Here is a 15,506-nt window from a genome sequence, read left to right on the forward strand (position 1 = left end):
GGGATTTGTAGGAAGAGCCTTGAGGGGAACCTACAGGGAAGAGGCAGCACTGGGCTATCCAAAAGAGAGAAAACACAGGGCACCCAGCTGGCTCAGTCGGAAGAGCATGCGACTCTTGATCTCTGGGACATGAGTTCAAGCCCTGCATTGGGTGAAGAGATCACTTAAATAAATAAATATTTCTTAAAAAGAGAGAGAGAAAAAAAACCCCAAGTAAACACACATGTAAGTACAATGTTGTTCAGAAATACACATACTACATTTAGTGTGGAAAGTCAGCTATAAGAAATAAAGAGTACACACTGGCTTCAGATCATGAAAGCCCTTGGTTGCCATGATAAACCAAGGTCAGAAAGGGAGTAGAAAGGTATAGGAGTCATAAGGTGATGTGAATGTGGTAGAGGAGGTGGTACCCACAATGAGGCTGCCAAGGATGGGGAGTGGTCCCAGAGTGAAGATTGGGGCTGGGCAGAGGGTCCCCAGGGCAAGTGGGGCAAACTAGCAAGGCCTCAAAGGAAGGGATGGGGAGCAACACACAGGAAACACAAGGGAGAGATATCTTCACCTGGCTGAGGTTTACTGACTTGGACAAATTATCATTTGAGGATGAGGGTGAAAATATATGGAGTGTCATATGTAGTACGGGTGTATGTACGTCTACTTCGTTGGCTTTCTTGGCCTAGTTTCCAACACTGATCTCATCTCCCACATCAAACAGGATTCACTCGAATTTCCTCTTGAATACACAGTACCAGCATTTGTCAGCCATGAAACTTCAATCCTCACTAGACTACAGGCTCCACCAGGACAAGGATTTTTTACCTGTTCTTTCACTGATATATCCCCAAGTCTAGCTCAGAACCTGGCACATGGGACGGGTTCAATAGATATTGCTGAACGAATGATTCTTGACTATCCAGTCACTAATTCTTGTTGATCCATTCCATAAAGCTGCTATAGCAGCCAGATCTTTCTACTCTAACTCCTGCTCTGATCCAGCTCCTTAGACTGCAGGCTGCCTCAAGACTCAACGAAATGCCATGCCTGGAGTCTTCTCTCCCGTCTCATCTCTCTCAATCCCATGCCAGCTGAATTCTCCTAAAGCACTCATTCTATTGGAAAGTCTTCAGCAATGAGTATGGTATTTGCATAATATGTCACAGTTGACTGGCATTATCTTATTGGTTCCCTAGGGCCTTCAGGATTAATTTTGACTCTGATACTCAAGAATGCCCACAAATCCATACCAATCTCTCTTATTTCTCTCTACTTCCCTACAGGAGCCACATGCTTCAACCAAGCTACGTGGTATTTTATGAGCAAATCTTAGACATTCTGGCCTAGCCTATGTCTCCCCTCCACTCTATGAAGTCTCCGAGCCTTTGACAACCTTCCCTTCTTAATCTAACCCACAGTATTTTTTCTAAACTCTGGATTTTTAAGTATTAATCAAATCAATTAAAATTAATAAAATTTAGCGACGCCTGGGTGGCTCAGTGGCTAAGTGTCTGCCTTCGGCTCAGGGAGTGATCCTGGGGTCCCGGGATTGAGTCCCATATCAGGCTCCCTGCATGCAGCCTGCTTCTCCTCCCTCTGCCTATGTCTCTGCCTCTCTCTCTCTGTGTCTCTCATGAATGAATAAATAAAATCTTTAAAAATAAAATAAAATAGGGCAGCCCGGGTGGCTCAACGGTTTAGTGCCACCTTCAGCCCAGGGCATGATCCTGGAGACCCGGGATCGAGTCCCACATTGCACTCCCTCCATGGAGCCTGGTTCTCCCTCTGCCTGTGTCTCTGCCTCTCTCTCTCTCTGCCTGTCATGAATAAATAAATAAAATCTTTAAAAATAAATAAATAAATAATATTTAAAGTTCAGTTCCTTGGCCACACTAGCAACATTTCAAGTGCTCCATAGCCCCACGTGGCTAGTGGCTATCACACTGGATGGCACAAATACAGAACATACTATCACAGCAGAAAGTTCCAGCTGCCAACTCTGCTAGCATTAATGTGCATATAATGCACATACCACCCATATATTTGGTTTTATGTTTCACCAGTGTATGTCTCGAATCCCCAACTAAACTTAAAGCAGGGTTGTGGCAGCACTTCATTTGTAATGCACAATATTTGGGACTGCACTTAAGTGGACAAGCTCTAAATGTACAGTGACTTTTTTCTTTTTAATCATCTCTTTCCACTAGCATCCAGTTATTTCTACTGCAGAAAAATCTTTCAAGTGGTTGAAATACCTATTCCTAAGGCATTTCCCATTGAGCTCAAGGTACAAAAGCCTTCGAATACATTAGGTTTGAAGTACTCATTTAGTCATTTATTGTTAAAATTATAGACTACCCTTGTGATTCACTAATGGGGGCTCCTTTCAAGCACTGCGCGCTATCTCCTTTTAAAAAGTAGGCCCACTTGGGTGGAGAAGATACCCTAGCCATTAGATGCCAGCCATCATGCCTGGAAGAATTTTTCTTTCTCCAGGTACAAAGCAATTTCTATGGCTAACAGCCAATATCAACTCTGAACCTACCGCCCCCACAGAGACAGGATTAAATGACTATTCGGCTCCCAAACTGGTCCATAAAAGGCTATTTTACCCATAGTATAGCTATCTTCTTCACAGCTGCTTTGATGGGAAGAAAAGTTCTTTAGCCTAAATGAAGCTACAAATGACTATGAAGTCATTTGTTTGTTAGTTGGGAGATGCTCAATGTTCTAAATGCCAAGCAGTCTCAAAGAAATAAAAAGTCACCTGAAAGGTTACTCTAAGTGGCTGTCTGGTTTGTTTTAATGCCTCTTAATTTGCTTTCCATATAAAGTTGCTGAAAAATAACATGGAAGAAAAAATATTTCAAACAGAGCTTCATCTAGAGGTAGGAAAATGTTATGCATTAATTATGCTTAATGTATAACAGAAATTACTCTTCACCTGAATCGACTTTTAATTATATGTAACTATTCCACAAATCCACTGTCGGATGTGAAATTAATTTTCATTTTGAAAATCCCTGGATCAAAAAGGGGTAAAAAAGAAGTCATATCTAGAATAACTAAAATTGAAATAGTATCAAATATCACAACTTCCAAGGCCCATTTCCATCTGCTTAAAGTGCTTCAAATTTCTCACTTTTCTGTACCAATACTATGATCCAAGTGTACACGTGTGTACTGATGTGTATGAAGGTGAAACACAGATTTTGCTTTCCTTGAGTGTTATATCTTACATAAATACAGGGTTTTTTAGTTACTATTTTCTTTCTTTCTTTTTTTTTTTTTTTTTTTAGATTTCATTTATTTATCCATGAGAGAGAGAGAGAGGCAGAGACACAGGCAGAGGGAGAAGCAGGCTCCACGCAGGGAACCCAATGTGGGACTCGATCCCGGGACTCCAGAATCATGCCCTGGGCAGAAGGCAGGCGCTAAACCGCTGAGCCACCCAGGGATCCCCTGTTACTATTTTCAATAAAGAGAAAAGCAATGCTAAAAATGAAGCATAGCCACATACCTAAATATTGGATTGAGATCATTCTTCCTGTATATGTCCCAAAACCCCAAAATATTCTACATATAAAGTATACAATGCGGGGAACTATCCTTCACATGAACTGGAGATCTGAAGCCAAATTCAAGGTCAAGGGTGTTGTCAGCAGCCATGTGATTGATAGAGTCAGAATGCAAGTCACCTATAGCTGTGTTCCTGGCAAGCCTTGTCCAAAAAGCAGGTAAACCCACTCTGAAGCAAGCCAAAAAATCAGACTCGCTAATAGAACCCTAAATATTCGGGGACGCCTGGGTGACTTAGCAGTGGAGCGCCTGCCTTCAGCTCAGGGCATGGTCCCAGAGTCCCGGGATCGAGTCCGATATGGGGCTCCCTGCATGGAGCCTGCTTCCCTCTCTGCCTGTGTCTCTGCCTCTCTGTGTCTCTCATGAATAAATAAATAAAATCTTAAAAAAAAAAAAAAAAAACCTTTAAAGAACCCTAAATATCCTGCAAATTCCCAGAGCCTTCTGTTTCACCTTATGGATTAAGCAGAGAAATGGCACAATAAAATAAATTCTATTCACGCTCTCCTAGTACTCTCAGAGTCTACCTTCACTCTTAGAGAAAAAATCTATTTCTCTCTCTCTTTTTTTTTAAGATTTTATTTATTTATTCATAGAGACAAAGCTAGAGAGAGAGGCAGAGACACAGGCAGAGGGAGAAGCAGGCCTGATGTGGGACTCGATCCCGAGTCTCCAGGATCACACCCTGGGCTGCAGGCGCCACCGGGGCTGCCCTATTTTTCCTTTTTGTGGATAAGAGATACCTCCTCTTAGATATCTCTCCCCCGGATGCCCCTGTCTTTATTACCGTTGGAAGAACATTTATATGTAAAAGACAAATCTCCATCTGGAAGGGTGTCTCCTACTCTGTACCAGGAAGAGGATGACTTAATCTCTAGAAACTCATTATGAATGGAGAAAGCGTGGGTTTAAATCTGCATAACAATCATACCTTTGTTGACTGTGTTTTGCCAGCTAACCTCACCCCACTCCCAACATCATCTTTTGTTTTTAGCTGGAGAGGTTATTTAACATGATGGCATAAGCCGTTTGTAAGAGTCACTCGGTTTTCCTGGGTTTCTCCCATGTACACAGGAGGTATACAGGTTATTAAGCTTCCTTTGTTTTTGTTCTGTTAATCTTTTGGGAAAGAGGGGTCTCAGCCAAGAACCTAGAAGGGAGGAGTAAAAATTATTTTTCATCCTCCACACCTATGAAACAGATTTTAACACCAAATAATACCTTAGAGTAGGCTCCTGGTTTCCAAATTATTTACTTTTTTAGCTGGAAGGGCCAGAATGACCACTACCCACTATAAGTCATTGTTGTTTGCTCAAGTTTAAGCAATTTCTTCCCCAGGCTGCCTGGTATCTGCTGCCTGGTGATTCTATTCCCTTAGCCTTTTTCCTTAATAGGACTTCTCACCATCAGCACAAATGCTGCCTCTCAAGGCTATTTTTCTCTAACAAACTGATCGCAGGCCATAAAGATGTTCAGTAGCAATTAGGTTTTATTGTTCCCATCTCACTTATGAGTATAGAAGCTATCAAAATGCAAAATGCACAGATCCTCAGACTTAGTAATTCCCCTTCTAGGAACTCATCCCATAGAAGTGTGCATGCAGGGGCACAAGGACATATGTACACGGATACTAATTTGCAACATGATTTAAAGTAGCAAAATAATGTACACAACCTAAATATTCATCAGTATGAGACTGGTAAAATAAATGATGGGAGGCACGGGGAAGTTCCCTGTGCCCCGACAGGGAGTGATCAGTACAAAAAGCAAGGAGGCACAGTGTCTCAAGCATGCTAGCCAATGTATTTGTTTAAAAGGAAATAAATACATGTGTGAGTACAATGGTTCTCTCTCTCTCTCTCTCTCTCTCTCTCTCTCTCTCTCACACACACACACACACACAGTGCAAAGAATAGTCAGCCGAGAATTAACCCTGCCAAAGCTATCTAACAGTGGCACCTAGTGGTAAAATTCCTTCCTAGCACCCCCCCCCCCTCACCCTCCCCACAAAAAATCACTTCCTATCCCAAAGTATTATCTTAGGAAAGAAAAGCCATGATTTGCCTGCACAGCCATTTCAGCCATTAGTCAGGAAATATGTTTATAATAAAGCCTCATAAGGAACTCTTCACTAGTATCAGGTCTTCTGAGCATAGGGCTTAGAAGTACCATCTGGCTGGGAAGTTATGGTTCATTATGGTCCGAATTGCAAGCTATAAAAAGGAGTGAAGAATATCTCTATATCCTTCCATGGAGTGATCTCCAGCATATAATGTTAAGTTAAAAAAGCAAGACAGAAAAAAATGTGCAGAGCATGCTACCATTTATCTAGGAGGAGAGGGGGGTTACAAGTAGATATTTTACTTAGATTTTTTAAATGGTAACCTATCTAAAAAAGAAAGATAACCTATGAAAAATAAAATTAATGACTACTATAAAGGAAGGGAGGGAATAGGACAGAGGAGAGAGGAACAAAAATGGATTTCTAAAAATCAGGGGTTCTCAGTGAGGGCTTTTTTGCTTGTGCCCCCAGGGGATGTTTGGGAGGAATTTTTAGTGTCACAATTAGGGGTTGGGAGGAGTGTACTACTGACATCTAGTGGGTCGAGGGCAAGGATGCTCCTGAATATTCTACAGTAAGTACACAGGATAGTGGCCCACCACAAAGAATAATCCAGCCCCAAAATGTCAATAGTGCAAATTATATATCTAATAAGGAACTTGTATTTAGAATACGTAAGGAACTCTTACAACCTAATAATACAAAGACAAATAACTCAACTTAAAAACAGGCAAAGGACCTGAATAGACATTTCTCCAAAGATGATATATAAGTGGCCAATAAGCACATGAAAAGATGCTCAATATCCTCAGCTATCAGGGAAATGCAAATCAAAGCCACAAGGAGGGACACCTGGCTGGCTCAGCGGTTGAGCATCTGCCTTTGGCTCAGGGCGTGATCCCAAGGTCCCAGTCCTGGGATTGAGTCCCACATTGGGCTCCCTGCATGGAGCCTGCTTCTCCCTCTGCCTATGTCTCTGCTTCTCTCTCTGTGTTGCTCATGAATAAATAAATAAAATCTTAAAAAAAAAAAAAGCCACAAAGAAATACAACTTCACACCCATGGGGATGGCTATAATCAAAAAGACAGATAACAATGGGGCGTCTGGGTAGCTCAGTCAGTAGAGCACGTAACTCTTGATTCCAGGGTTGTGAGTTTGAGTCCCACGTTGGGTATAGATTCCTTAAAAAGGAAATCTTAAAAAAAAAAAAAAAAGATAGACAATAACAAGTGTTGAGGATACGAAGAAACTGGAACCCTAGTGGGAATATAAGTTGTTGCAGCCACTGTAGAAAACAGTGGGACAAAAAAAAAAAAAGAAAAGAAAACAGTGGGACAGTTCCTCAAAAGCTTAAACAGTCACCATATGGCCTACAATTCCACTCCTAGGTGTATATACCCAAATGAAATGAAAACATGTCCACATCATAACTTATATACCAATGGCCATAGCAGCATTATTCATAACAGTCAAAAAATGGAAAGAACCTAAATGTCCATCAGTGGATGAACAGATTAATAAAATCTGTTATAATATAATGGAATATTATTCAGCAATAAAAAGAAACAAAGTACTGATAGATGCTATAACATACACAGACCTTGACAACATTATAGTAAGTGAAAGAAGTCAGTCAGGAAAGGCCACATATTGTATGAGGCCATTTATGCGAAATGTCCAGAATAGGCAAATCTATAGAAACACAAAACAGATTAATGGTTGCCTAGGGCTATGGGTGAGAGTATGTTGGCAGTGTCAGCTAAGGGGTGTGAGATTCCTTTTGAGGTAAGGAGAATGGTCTCAAATTTGATTGGGATTACAGTCTCACAGATCTGTGAATATACTAAAAGCCATTGAATTATGCATTTTGATTGGCTAAATTTTATGGTATATAAATTATATCTCAATAAAACTGTTTTAAAAAGCGATCAAGGGGAGAGCCTGGGTGGCTCAGTCTGTTAAGCATCTGCCTTCGGCTCAGGTCTTGATCCCGAAGTCCTGGGATCGAGCCCCTTGTAGGGCTCCCTGCTCAATGGGGAGCCTGCTTCTCCCTCTCCCCGTGCCCCTCCCCCTGCTCACATGCTTATCAGCTCTCTCTCTCTCTCAAATAAATAAATAAAATCTTTATAAAAAAAAAAAAAGGTGACCACAGGGTGCCTAGCTGGCTCAGTAGGAAGAGCATGCAACTCTTGATCAGGGTCGTGAGTTCTAGTCCCACGTTGAGTGTAGAAATTAGTAAAATAAATAATAAATAAACTTTTAAAAAAGCGATCACAATGATGAGGCAGGCACTCTGACAGAGTGGGTAGTTATGAAGCACAGAAGGTAGAGGGAAGGAAAGAACGGAGGTCAGGATAGGCTTCCAAGGAAGTTGTTAATCATCAGGTTTGGCATACTTTTTTTTTTTTTTTTTTTTTAATTTATGATAGTCACACAGAGAGAGAGAGAGAGGCAGAGACATAGGCAGAGGGAGAAGCAGGCTCCATGCACCGGGAGCCCGATGTGGGATTCGATCCCGGGTCTCCAGGATCGCGCCCTGGGCCAAAGGCAGGCGCCAAACCGCTGCGCCACCCAGGGATCCCTTGGTATACTTTTTTAATTAAATTCTTCACTGGTTTTATTGAAATTCCATGGAAAGGAAGGTTGCAGGAAGGTGGGACATCTCAGGTATAGGGAATCTCAGGATACATTTAAAAACATCATTCAGATTGTCCAAACATAGACCCCAAGCGTGGGAGGGATGGGGACACCTCCACTTGAATTATATAGAGTATATATTGGGCTGGGTACCATCCACAGTTTCGAGGCATATACTGAGAGTCTTGGCACGTATTCCCCATGGATATGGGGGACTGATGTAGCAAAGCCACAGGTGACAGAGCACAGTGGCCTTCAGTCCCAGCCAAGAACCTTGTACTGAATATTTTATAGGAAAAAAAATAAGTGGAAGATGAGGAGCAGTGCAAGGAAGGTCATCACCTTCATTTTAGAAAGGCAGATGACTGCCACTGTGGAGACCAGGTGGACACGGGATGAGTCTAGAGACAGGACAGCCCGTTTATTTGTATTAGCTGTTATAAACTGTTGTTACAGTGGATTTCATCCTTTCCTAAACACTATGCTTGAAAACTGCTACAAAGAGAGATCAGACCTGGACTGTGTGTTTCTTCAAGGCACAGCTGACAAGAGGGACTATTGAGAGCACAGCAGTTTGACATAAAAGTAAAAGTAGCAGTAGGAATAATAATAATAAAATCATGTCTAATTCAAAATGTCCTGATGGGGTTTTTGTTGAAAGATTTTATCTATTTATTCATGAGAGACACACAGAGACAGGCAGAGACACAGGCAGAGGGAGAAGCAGGCTCCCTGTGGGGAGCCCGATGCAGGACTCGATCCCGGGACCCCAGGATAACGACCTGAGCCAAAGGCAGATGCTCAATCACTGAGCCATCCAGGCGCCCCAAATGTCCTGACGTTGTAAGGACAGAGCCAGAAACAAAATGACAATGGCCCAGCCCAGACAGATAAACAAACCACTTACCACAGGAACACGGGCATTTGGCTCAAATTCCGTGGAATCAGCATCTGAAGATTAAGAAATGAGGTCAATCATTCACCAGTATTGCTGAAAAATATTTGAAGTAATGAGAATTTGTTTAATAAAAGGGTATTAGCAAACAGCAGGCCTACCTTTCAAGTTAAGGCAGTTTCTTGCAAACTCTATCACTGCCAGTTGCATCCCGAGGCAAACTCCTATTCGAGAAAACATATATATAAAGCAAATGAACATACTCTGTATTACTTCGTAACACTCCGAGAGGGCAAGACTGCCTGCCGGGTTAACAGCTGGACCCTCCGCACTCCGAACCTCTGTGGCAGAGGCAGGTGAGGGGATTCGACTCTCCCCCATTCCCGGGACTTGAGGAAGAAGGAATTTGAGGGCAGGAAAGGGCAAGAGAAGACAGGGCAAGGTCCAAAATTGCAGTGTATGTGTGGGTTGTGGGGCTATCCCAGAGCATCTGGTGCCTTCCAAGACTATCTAACAACATCCCGACTCAAGAGGTGGACTTCACATGCCCTCTCCTCAGAGGGCAACCTCAGGCTGGCCAGCAGACTGGGATCTAAGGAGCCGGAAGTGTGTGCCAGGCTGCTGGGGGGCAGCAGCGGTGTGGGGGTGGGGGGCGGGCCTCTCCACGCAGGCCTGAGCACCGTGGACAGCGTAGAAGGGAGGGGCAGGATGGAACTGAACCAGAAAGCAAACACCTGCGTAGCCCCAAGCCCGCTGCCACAGGGATGGGCCCTCCCCCCACCTCCACATCCACCGATTCTCTCCGTGAGACAAAGGCCAAGGAGCATTCCAGATGCTTTTATAGACATATCTAAGCTATACGAGGAACTCATCAGAGAAGAGCAACCATATACTTGGCACACTAGAGCAAAAGTTGGTGAGTGTGAAACAGCTCAGTGCTTTGCAGGGGTGCGGGGAGACACTTGTGAAAGTTCTATATGGCTAAGGCAGAAAGGGATGTGGTGTTAAAAGAGAAAGCTGAAGAGCTGCAAACCATTCTATACGGTGGAAACTATCTGAAGAACACTAAGCGCATTTAGACAAAAACCAAACAAGATGACCTCAGAAGAAGACAGTGGCCAGATGAGGGCTACAACAAAGCAAGGGAGCAAGGCATCGAACTATTCCTGGCTTCTCTCTTGAAAATGGATCCCAAGTGGAGACCATGAAGGAAGCCATTCAAAGGACAGGAGGCAGTGGGGAAAATGAATATAGTGTGCAGATACTGTAAAAGGCACGGAAGCCAGTCCCCTCACTCATAAGCCCACCAGTACAGCCACGCAGAGGGCAAAACACAGCCTCTCCCCACTTCCCTTCCCACACCCCTTCCCACACCCCTGCCCCTGCCCCAATCCCCACCTGCAGAGTTGCCTTTACCCCATTGAGGGGCCCTTTCATGTGGTTTCACTCATCCACAACCCAAGCTTTGCAATTTGAACAAACACATGGGGCACCTGGGTGGCTCGGTGGTTAAGTGTCTGCCTCTGGCTTGGGTCATGATCTCGGGGTCTTGGAATTGAGTCCTGCATCAGGATCCCCACAGGGAGCCTGCTTCTCCCTCTGCCTTTGTCTCTGCCTCTCTCTCTCTCTCTCTCATGAATAAATAAATAAATAAAATCTTTAAATCAATCAATCAATCAATAAAATTTGAACAAAGGCATTAAAAAGACCTGGCTCTACCAAATTTTAGCAGAGCTCTTCTGTGACATAGGATGGTCTTTTCTAGCTCAAAGTGGTGAAAAGATGGATCTGAGTGAAAACGGGGGAAGGCAAGGGCAGGTGTACACAGCGACTTCTCCCAGCCTCTTGCTACCCAACCAGAACAGTGGTAAGTTCTCCCAGGTCAACAACCTACGCTATATAGGGCCAGACAGTAAAGATTTTAGGCTTTCCAGCCTGCTGGTCTCAAACTCTGTCATTGCACTATAAAAGCAGCCGCAGACAGTATGTAAACACATTGGCATGCTCTACTCCAATAAAATCTTATTTACAAAAACAGGCCATGAACCAGGATGGCCTGTAGAACATAGTTTGCTGACCCCTATGGCAGACTATTTGGCACCTAAATATTCAAATCCAACTTCACACCCTTCATGTTAGGAAACCCTAAGAAATGTTACCCCTACTAGATATCAACAGTCTAATAAACTCATAGTTAGGATGCATAAACATGAGTTTTACCCAGGAAAGGTATCTTCTTTGCTCGGGCCCAAGAAATGGCCTGGAGTTTCCCCAATGTTCCTCGGATTCCAAAGCCTCCTGGCACAAGAACGCCACTGCAATCAACACAAGACGAGGGTGAATTTGACATGGTTTTTGCTTTTAAAACTCTCATTTTCAGCCCCTCGTGCTTACTGATCCCGAGTCCAATGCTTGGCATCACTGCTAGAGAATATGCTTGAGGTCTAGTTTCAGAATCGATCACGTGATTTTACATCCTGAACTCCTCCCAATGTCATGAAGAAGAGGCAATAATTTTTCACAACTGACTTTGATATATATATTTTTTGATAGGTCTCTGTGGTATGTGAGCATAGTGACTGAGAAACTAAGTGAATTAAAAATACCACTGAGAAGGATGCTGGGGTGGCTCAGCGGTTGAGCGTCTGCCTTTAGCTCAGGTCGTCATCCAGGGTCCTGGGATCGAGTCCCACATCGGGCTCCCCACAGGGAGCCTGCTTCTCCCTCTGCCTGTGCCCCTGCCTCTCTCTGTGTGTTTCTCATGAATAAATAAATAAAATCTTTTTTAAAAATGCCACTGAGAGAATTATCTGAATAAAAAAAAGATTAAGGTTCTTTTAAAAACACTATTAGAAAGATGTTAAGACCTCTTGCATAATCAGAAAGAGTTAAACTGGTAAAATCAGCGGAAGATTTCAATTGCTAATTAAATAGCGGCACATGAAAGTCTCTTGGCTAGGAGACACTCAAAAGACCTTCTGGCAAACACTCATTGAACAAGACAAGAATTCAAGAGCTAACTGGGAGGGTCATGCTACCCTCACAATACAGTGTTGCCCCCAAAAGTTCTGTCGATTATTTATAAAATAAAACCTAGAATCAAATGATGTAAAAAAGAAAATATAACCAAGAAAGAAGAGTTGTCATCCTTGTATTTTAATTTTGCATATGTAAGATCTATTTCTGCATATTTCAGTAGAAGCAACACACTTTCTCCCCAATACAGGATCTCCATCCTCCCCTGAAATAAAACCCATTTCCAATGCACATTCCACGAACATGAATGTGGCACATTTCAAAGAAAGTGAGGTGAGGCTACAGTGTGATCCCCCTTAATGACCAAGAGTACGACAGACAACCAATCTTTCAAAAACACACACAAATTAAGAATTGGGGTAAATCAAATTGTTACAGAAAAAGCACAGTGGTATTCTCATAACTGGTATGGACAGTCCTCAGCACTCACTCAGCTTTGCAGAGCTTCTGCCAAGCTTCATGGAATTTCACAGGGTCCTCAGTTTCGGTGGTCTGCTCCAGATCAATGGAGTCTATGTACTAAAAAAAAAAATCCAGTAGATTAAAGGAACATTTAAGAAAAGTAGATACTCAAAAATACTTGAGGCATCTAACACTATGTCTCAACTATTCAGTGACTACTTATTATGCAAACATTGCACCGGTCACTTAGGATAGGAAACCACAATCTCTGTCTTGGGGTTCTTATAATTTTCCAGGAAGACTACAGACCCAAATAAACAGGCACACACACCATAGCGTGATAGTGGCTATGATGGGCAAAGAGAATGCTGTGGAAATAAATAGGAGCCACACGTAAGCTAGATCTAGACACTGCAGGAAAGATGGGAAGGAGCACCATCCGGGAAGGTCTTTAGGGAGGCGATGTCCGAGAAGCTCAGCCCTCGAGGACGAGCATGTGCGTGCACGTTGGGAGGCTGGAGGGGGAGCTGTGTCAGAGTCACAGCAGGGAAGGGAGGCAAAGGAACAGCTTGTATGAAACCTCAGAGGGAAGAGACAAAGCGGTGGTCACTCTGGGGCCCTCAAAACAGACTCCACCCACAGAGAGTTGACATTTGAAGCCATTGGAAAGTCTTTAGGAACAGAGAGAACAGGGATGCTTGGGTAGCTCAGCGATTGAGCATCTGCCTTTAGCTCGGGACATGATCCCAGGGTCACAGGATCGAGTCCCACATCAGGCTCCCTTCATGGAGCCTGCTCCTCCCTCTGCCTGTGTCTCTGCCTCTCTCTCTCTCTTTGTCTCTCATGAATAAGTAAAACCTTTTTTAAAAATTACTATCTGAAAAAAAAAAAAAAATTACTATCTGAATATATCTAACATACAAAATTTTAAAGGCTTTATAAAATTTGTAATCTAATAATTTTACTATTACTGTTTTCTTTTTTCTACAAGGGGTAGGGGGCATGAAGGAGTGGGAAGAGCAAGAAGTGAAGTGTTCCTTGGAAAGCCACAAATAAAAAGTAATTACAGGGGCGCCTGGGTGGCTCAGTAGGTTAAGTGCTGGGCTCTTGATTTCAGCTCAGATATGATCTCGTGGTCACGAGATTAAGCCCCATGTCCAGCTCCATGCTCAACAGGGAATCTGCTGGAGATTCTCTTTCTTTCCCTCTACCCTTTCCCCCATGCCATCTCTCAAAAATAAATAAATAAATTAATTAATTAATTAATTAAAGCAAATCTTTTTTTAAAAAGTGATTACAGTAGGAGGAGGCTAGAAAGGTGAGAGAAAAGTCAGATAGGTCCTAAGTCGGAAGTTAGTAAATTTCTTAGACATATACATGTATCTTTTTGCTCATTACATAAAGATTTCACCATTTAAATCAAGATAGTAAGGCTTGCTGGACGTCTTGGTGGCTCAGCGGTTGAGCATCTGCCTTTGGCTCAGGGCGTGATCCCGGGGTCCTGGGGTGGAGTCCCACAATGGGCTCTCTGCAGGGAGCCTGCTTCTCTCTCTGCCTATGTCTCTGCCTCTCTCTCTGCATCTCTCATGAATAAATAAATAAAATATTTTTTAAAAATATAATAAGGCTTGCTTAAATCATGGTATACCTGTATAGAATATCATTAAATATAACATATATGTCTAGAAAGATATGTATCAAACTAGGAAGGACAGGTGCAACAGAGAAATAGGATTTCAGGGAGGAGGGATCCCTGGGTGGCGCAGCGGTTTGGCGCCTGCCTTTGGCCCAGGGCGCGATCCTGGAGACCCCGGATCGAGTCCCACGTCGGGCTCCCAGGTCATGGAGCCTGCTTCTCCCTCTGCCTGTGTCTCTGCCTCTCTCTCTCTCTCTCTCTCTGTGACTATCATAAATAAATAAAAATAAAAAAAAAAAAAAAAGATTTCAAGGAGGAGGTATCTTCCGCTTTCTGTATTTTACATGATGCTTTGTTTCAATTTCCCACGTTGAGCATGTACTATTTCTATATCTAACAAAGACAAAGAATATACTCAAAGTATATATATGAAGTCCTCCAGATTTCATCCCATACACCTTTTTCCTTTTAATTTTCTTTTTAATTTTTATTTATTTATGATAGTCACACACAGAGAGAGAGAGGCAGAGACATAGGCAGAGGAAGAAGCAGGCTCCATGCACCGGGAGCCCGAAGTGGGATTCGATCCCGGGTCTCCAGGATCGCGCCCTGGGCCAAAGGCAGGCACTAAACCACTGCGCCACCCAGGGTTTCCCATACACCTTTTTCCTTTGCTGACTTTGCTCTGTAACCTTTCACTGTACTAAATCTTAGCCACAAATCCTGCTGTATACTAAGTACTATAAGTCCTCCTGGTGACATCAATCCTGGCAACAGTCTTGGGGCACAACCTGCCTCTGAAACATGAGATATCACAGTGAATAACTGAAATATGAGGAAGACCAGCCAGGGCTCACCATCAGATTCAACTTGTGGTTGATGGCCAAGGCTGAATGTTCCAGGGCTTTGAACACGGAGGCATAGCAGTCGCTGAGCTTGGTGTATTTGCCAACCAAGGCTATGGAGCACATTTTCTGCAACCTTTCGTACCTGAGATGAAAGACATGCTTAAAGGTTATATGCATGTAATATAACATCACAAATATAATGACAGCCATTGTTCTTATCCCAAGGCACTTTTTAAAACCTTAAGAGCAGATGAGCCTCGAACTTGATGTGCTTGACTCAAATACCCACCCCACCCCCAGTGAATGAAAATCTGTGTGTCAATAGATTGAAAACTCATAAGCAACCTCAACGTTGGCTTACTAAGCAGGCACGGATATAAATCCAAGTAAAGTGTATCAAAGAAACAGTTAAA

The 15,506-nt window shown here is 43.0% G+C and overlaps 1 protein-coding gene across 3 annotated transcripts in view; it reads right to left on the reverse strand.

Moving 5' to 3' along the window:
• Nucleotides 1-15,506, reverse strand: part of CTPS2 (CTP synthase 2) — a 107,724-nt gene that overhangs the window by 55,838 nt on the left and 36,380 nt on the right. For all 3 annotated transcript variants that reach the window (XM_041742156.1, XM_041742154.1, XM_041742155.1), the window contains 5 exons: nt 15,103-15,235; nt 12,638-12,726; nt 11,392-11,486; nt 9,333-9,395; nt 9,184-9,227 (listed from right to left, as the gene is read on the reverse strand). In XM_041742156.1, coding sequence (XP_041598090.1) covers nt 9,184-9,227; nt 9,333-9,395; nt 11,392-11,486; nt 12,638-12,726; nt 15,103-15,235 — 424 coding nt within the window. The remainder of the gene's footprint in view (nt 1-9,183; nt 9,228-9,332; nt 9,396-11,391; nt 11,487-12,637; nt 12,727-15,102; nt 15,236-15,506) is intronic.

This window comes from Vulpes lagopus, chromosome X, assembly GCF_018345385.1.
Source record: "Vulpes lagopus strain Blue_001 chromosome X, ASM1834538v1, whole genome shotgun sequence".
Taxonomy (NCBI): Eukaryota; Metazoa; Chordata; class Mammalia; order Carnivora; family Canidae; genus Vulpes; species Vulpes lagopus.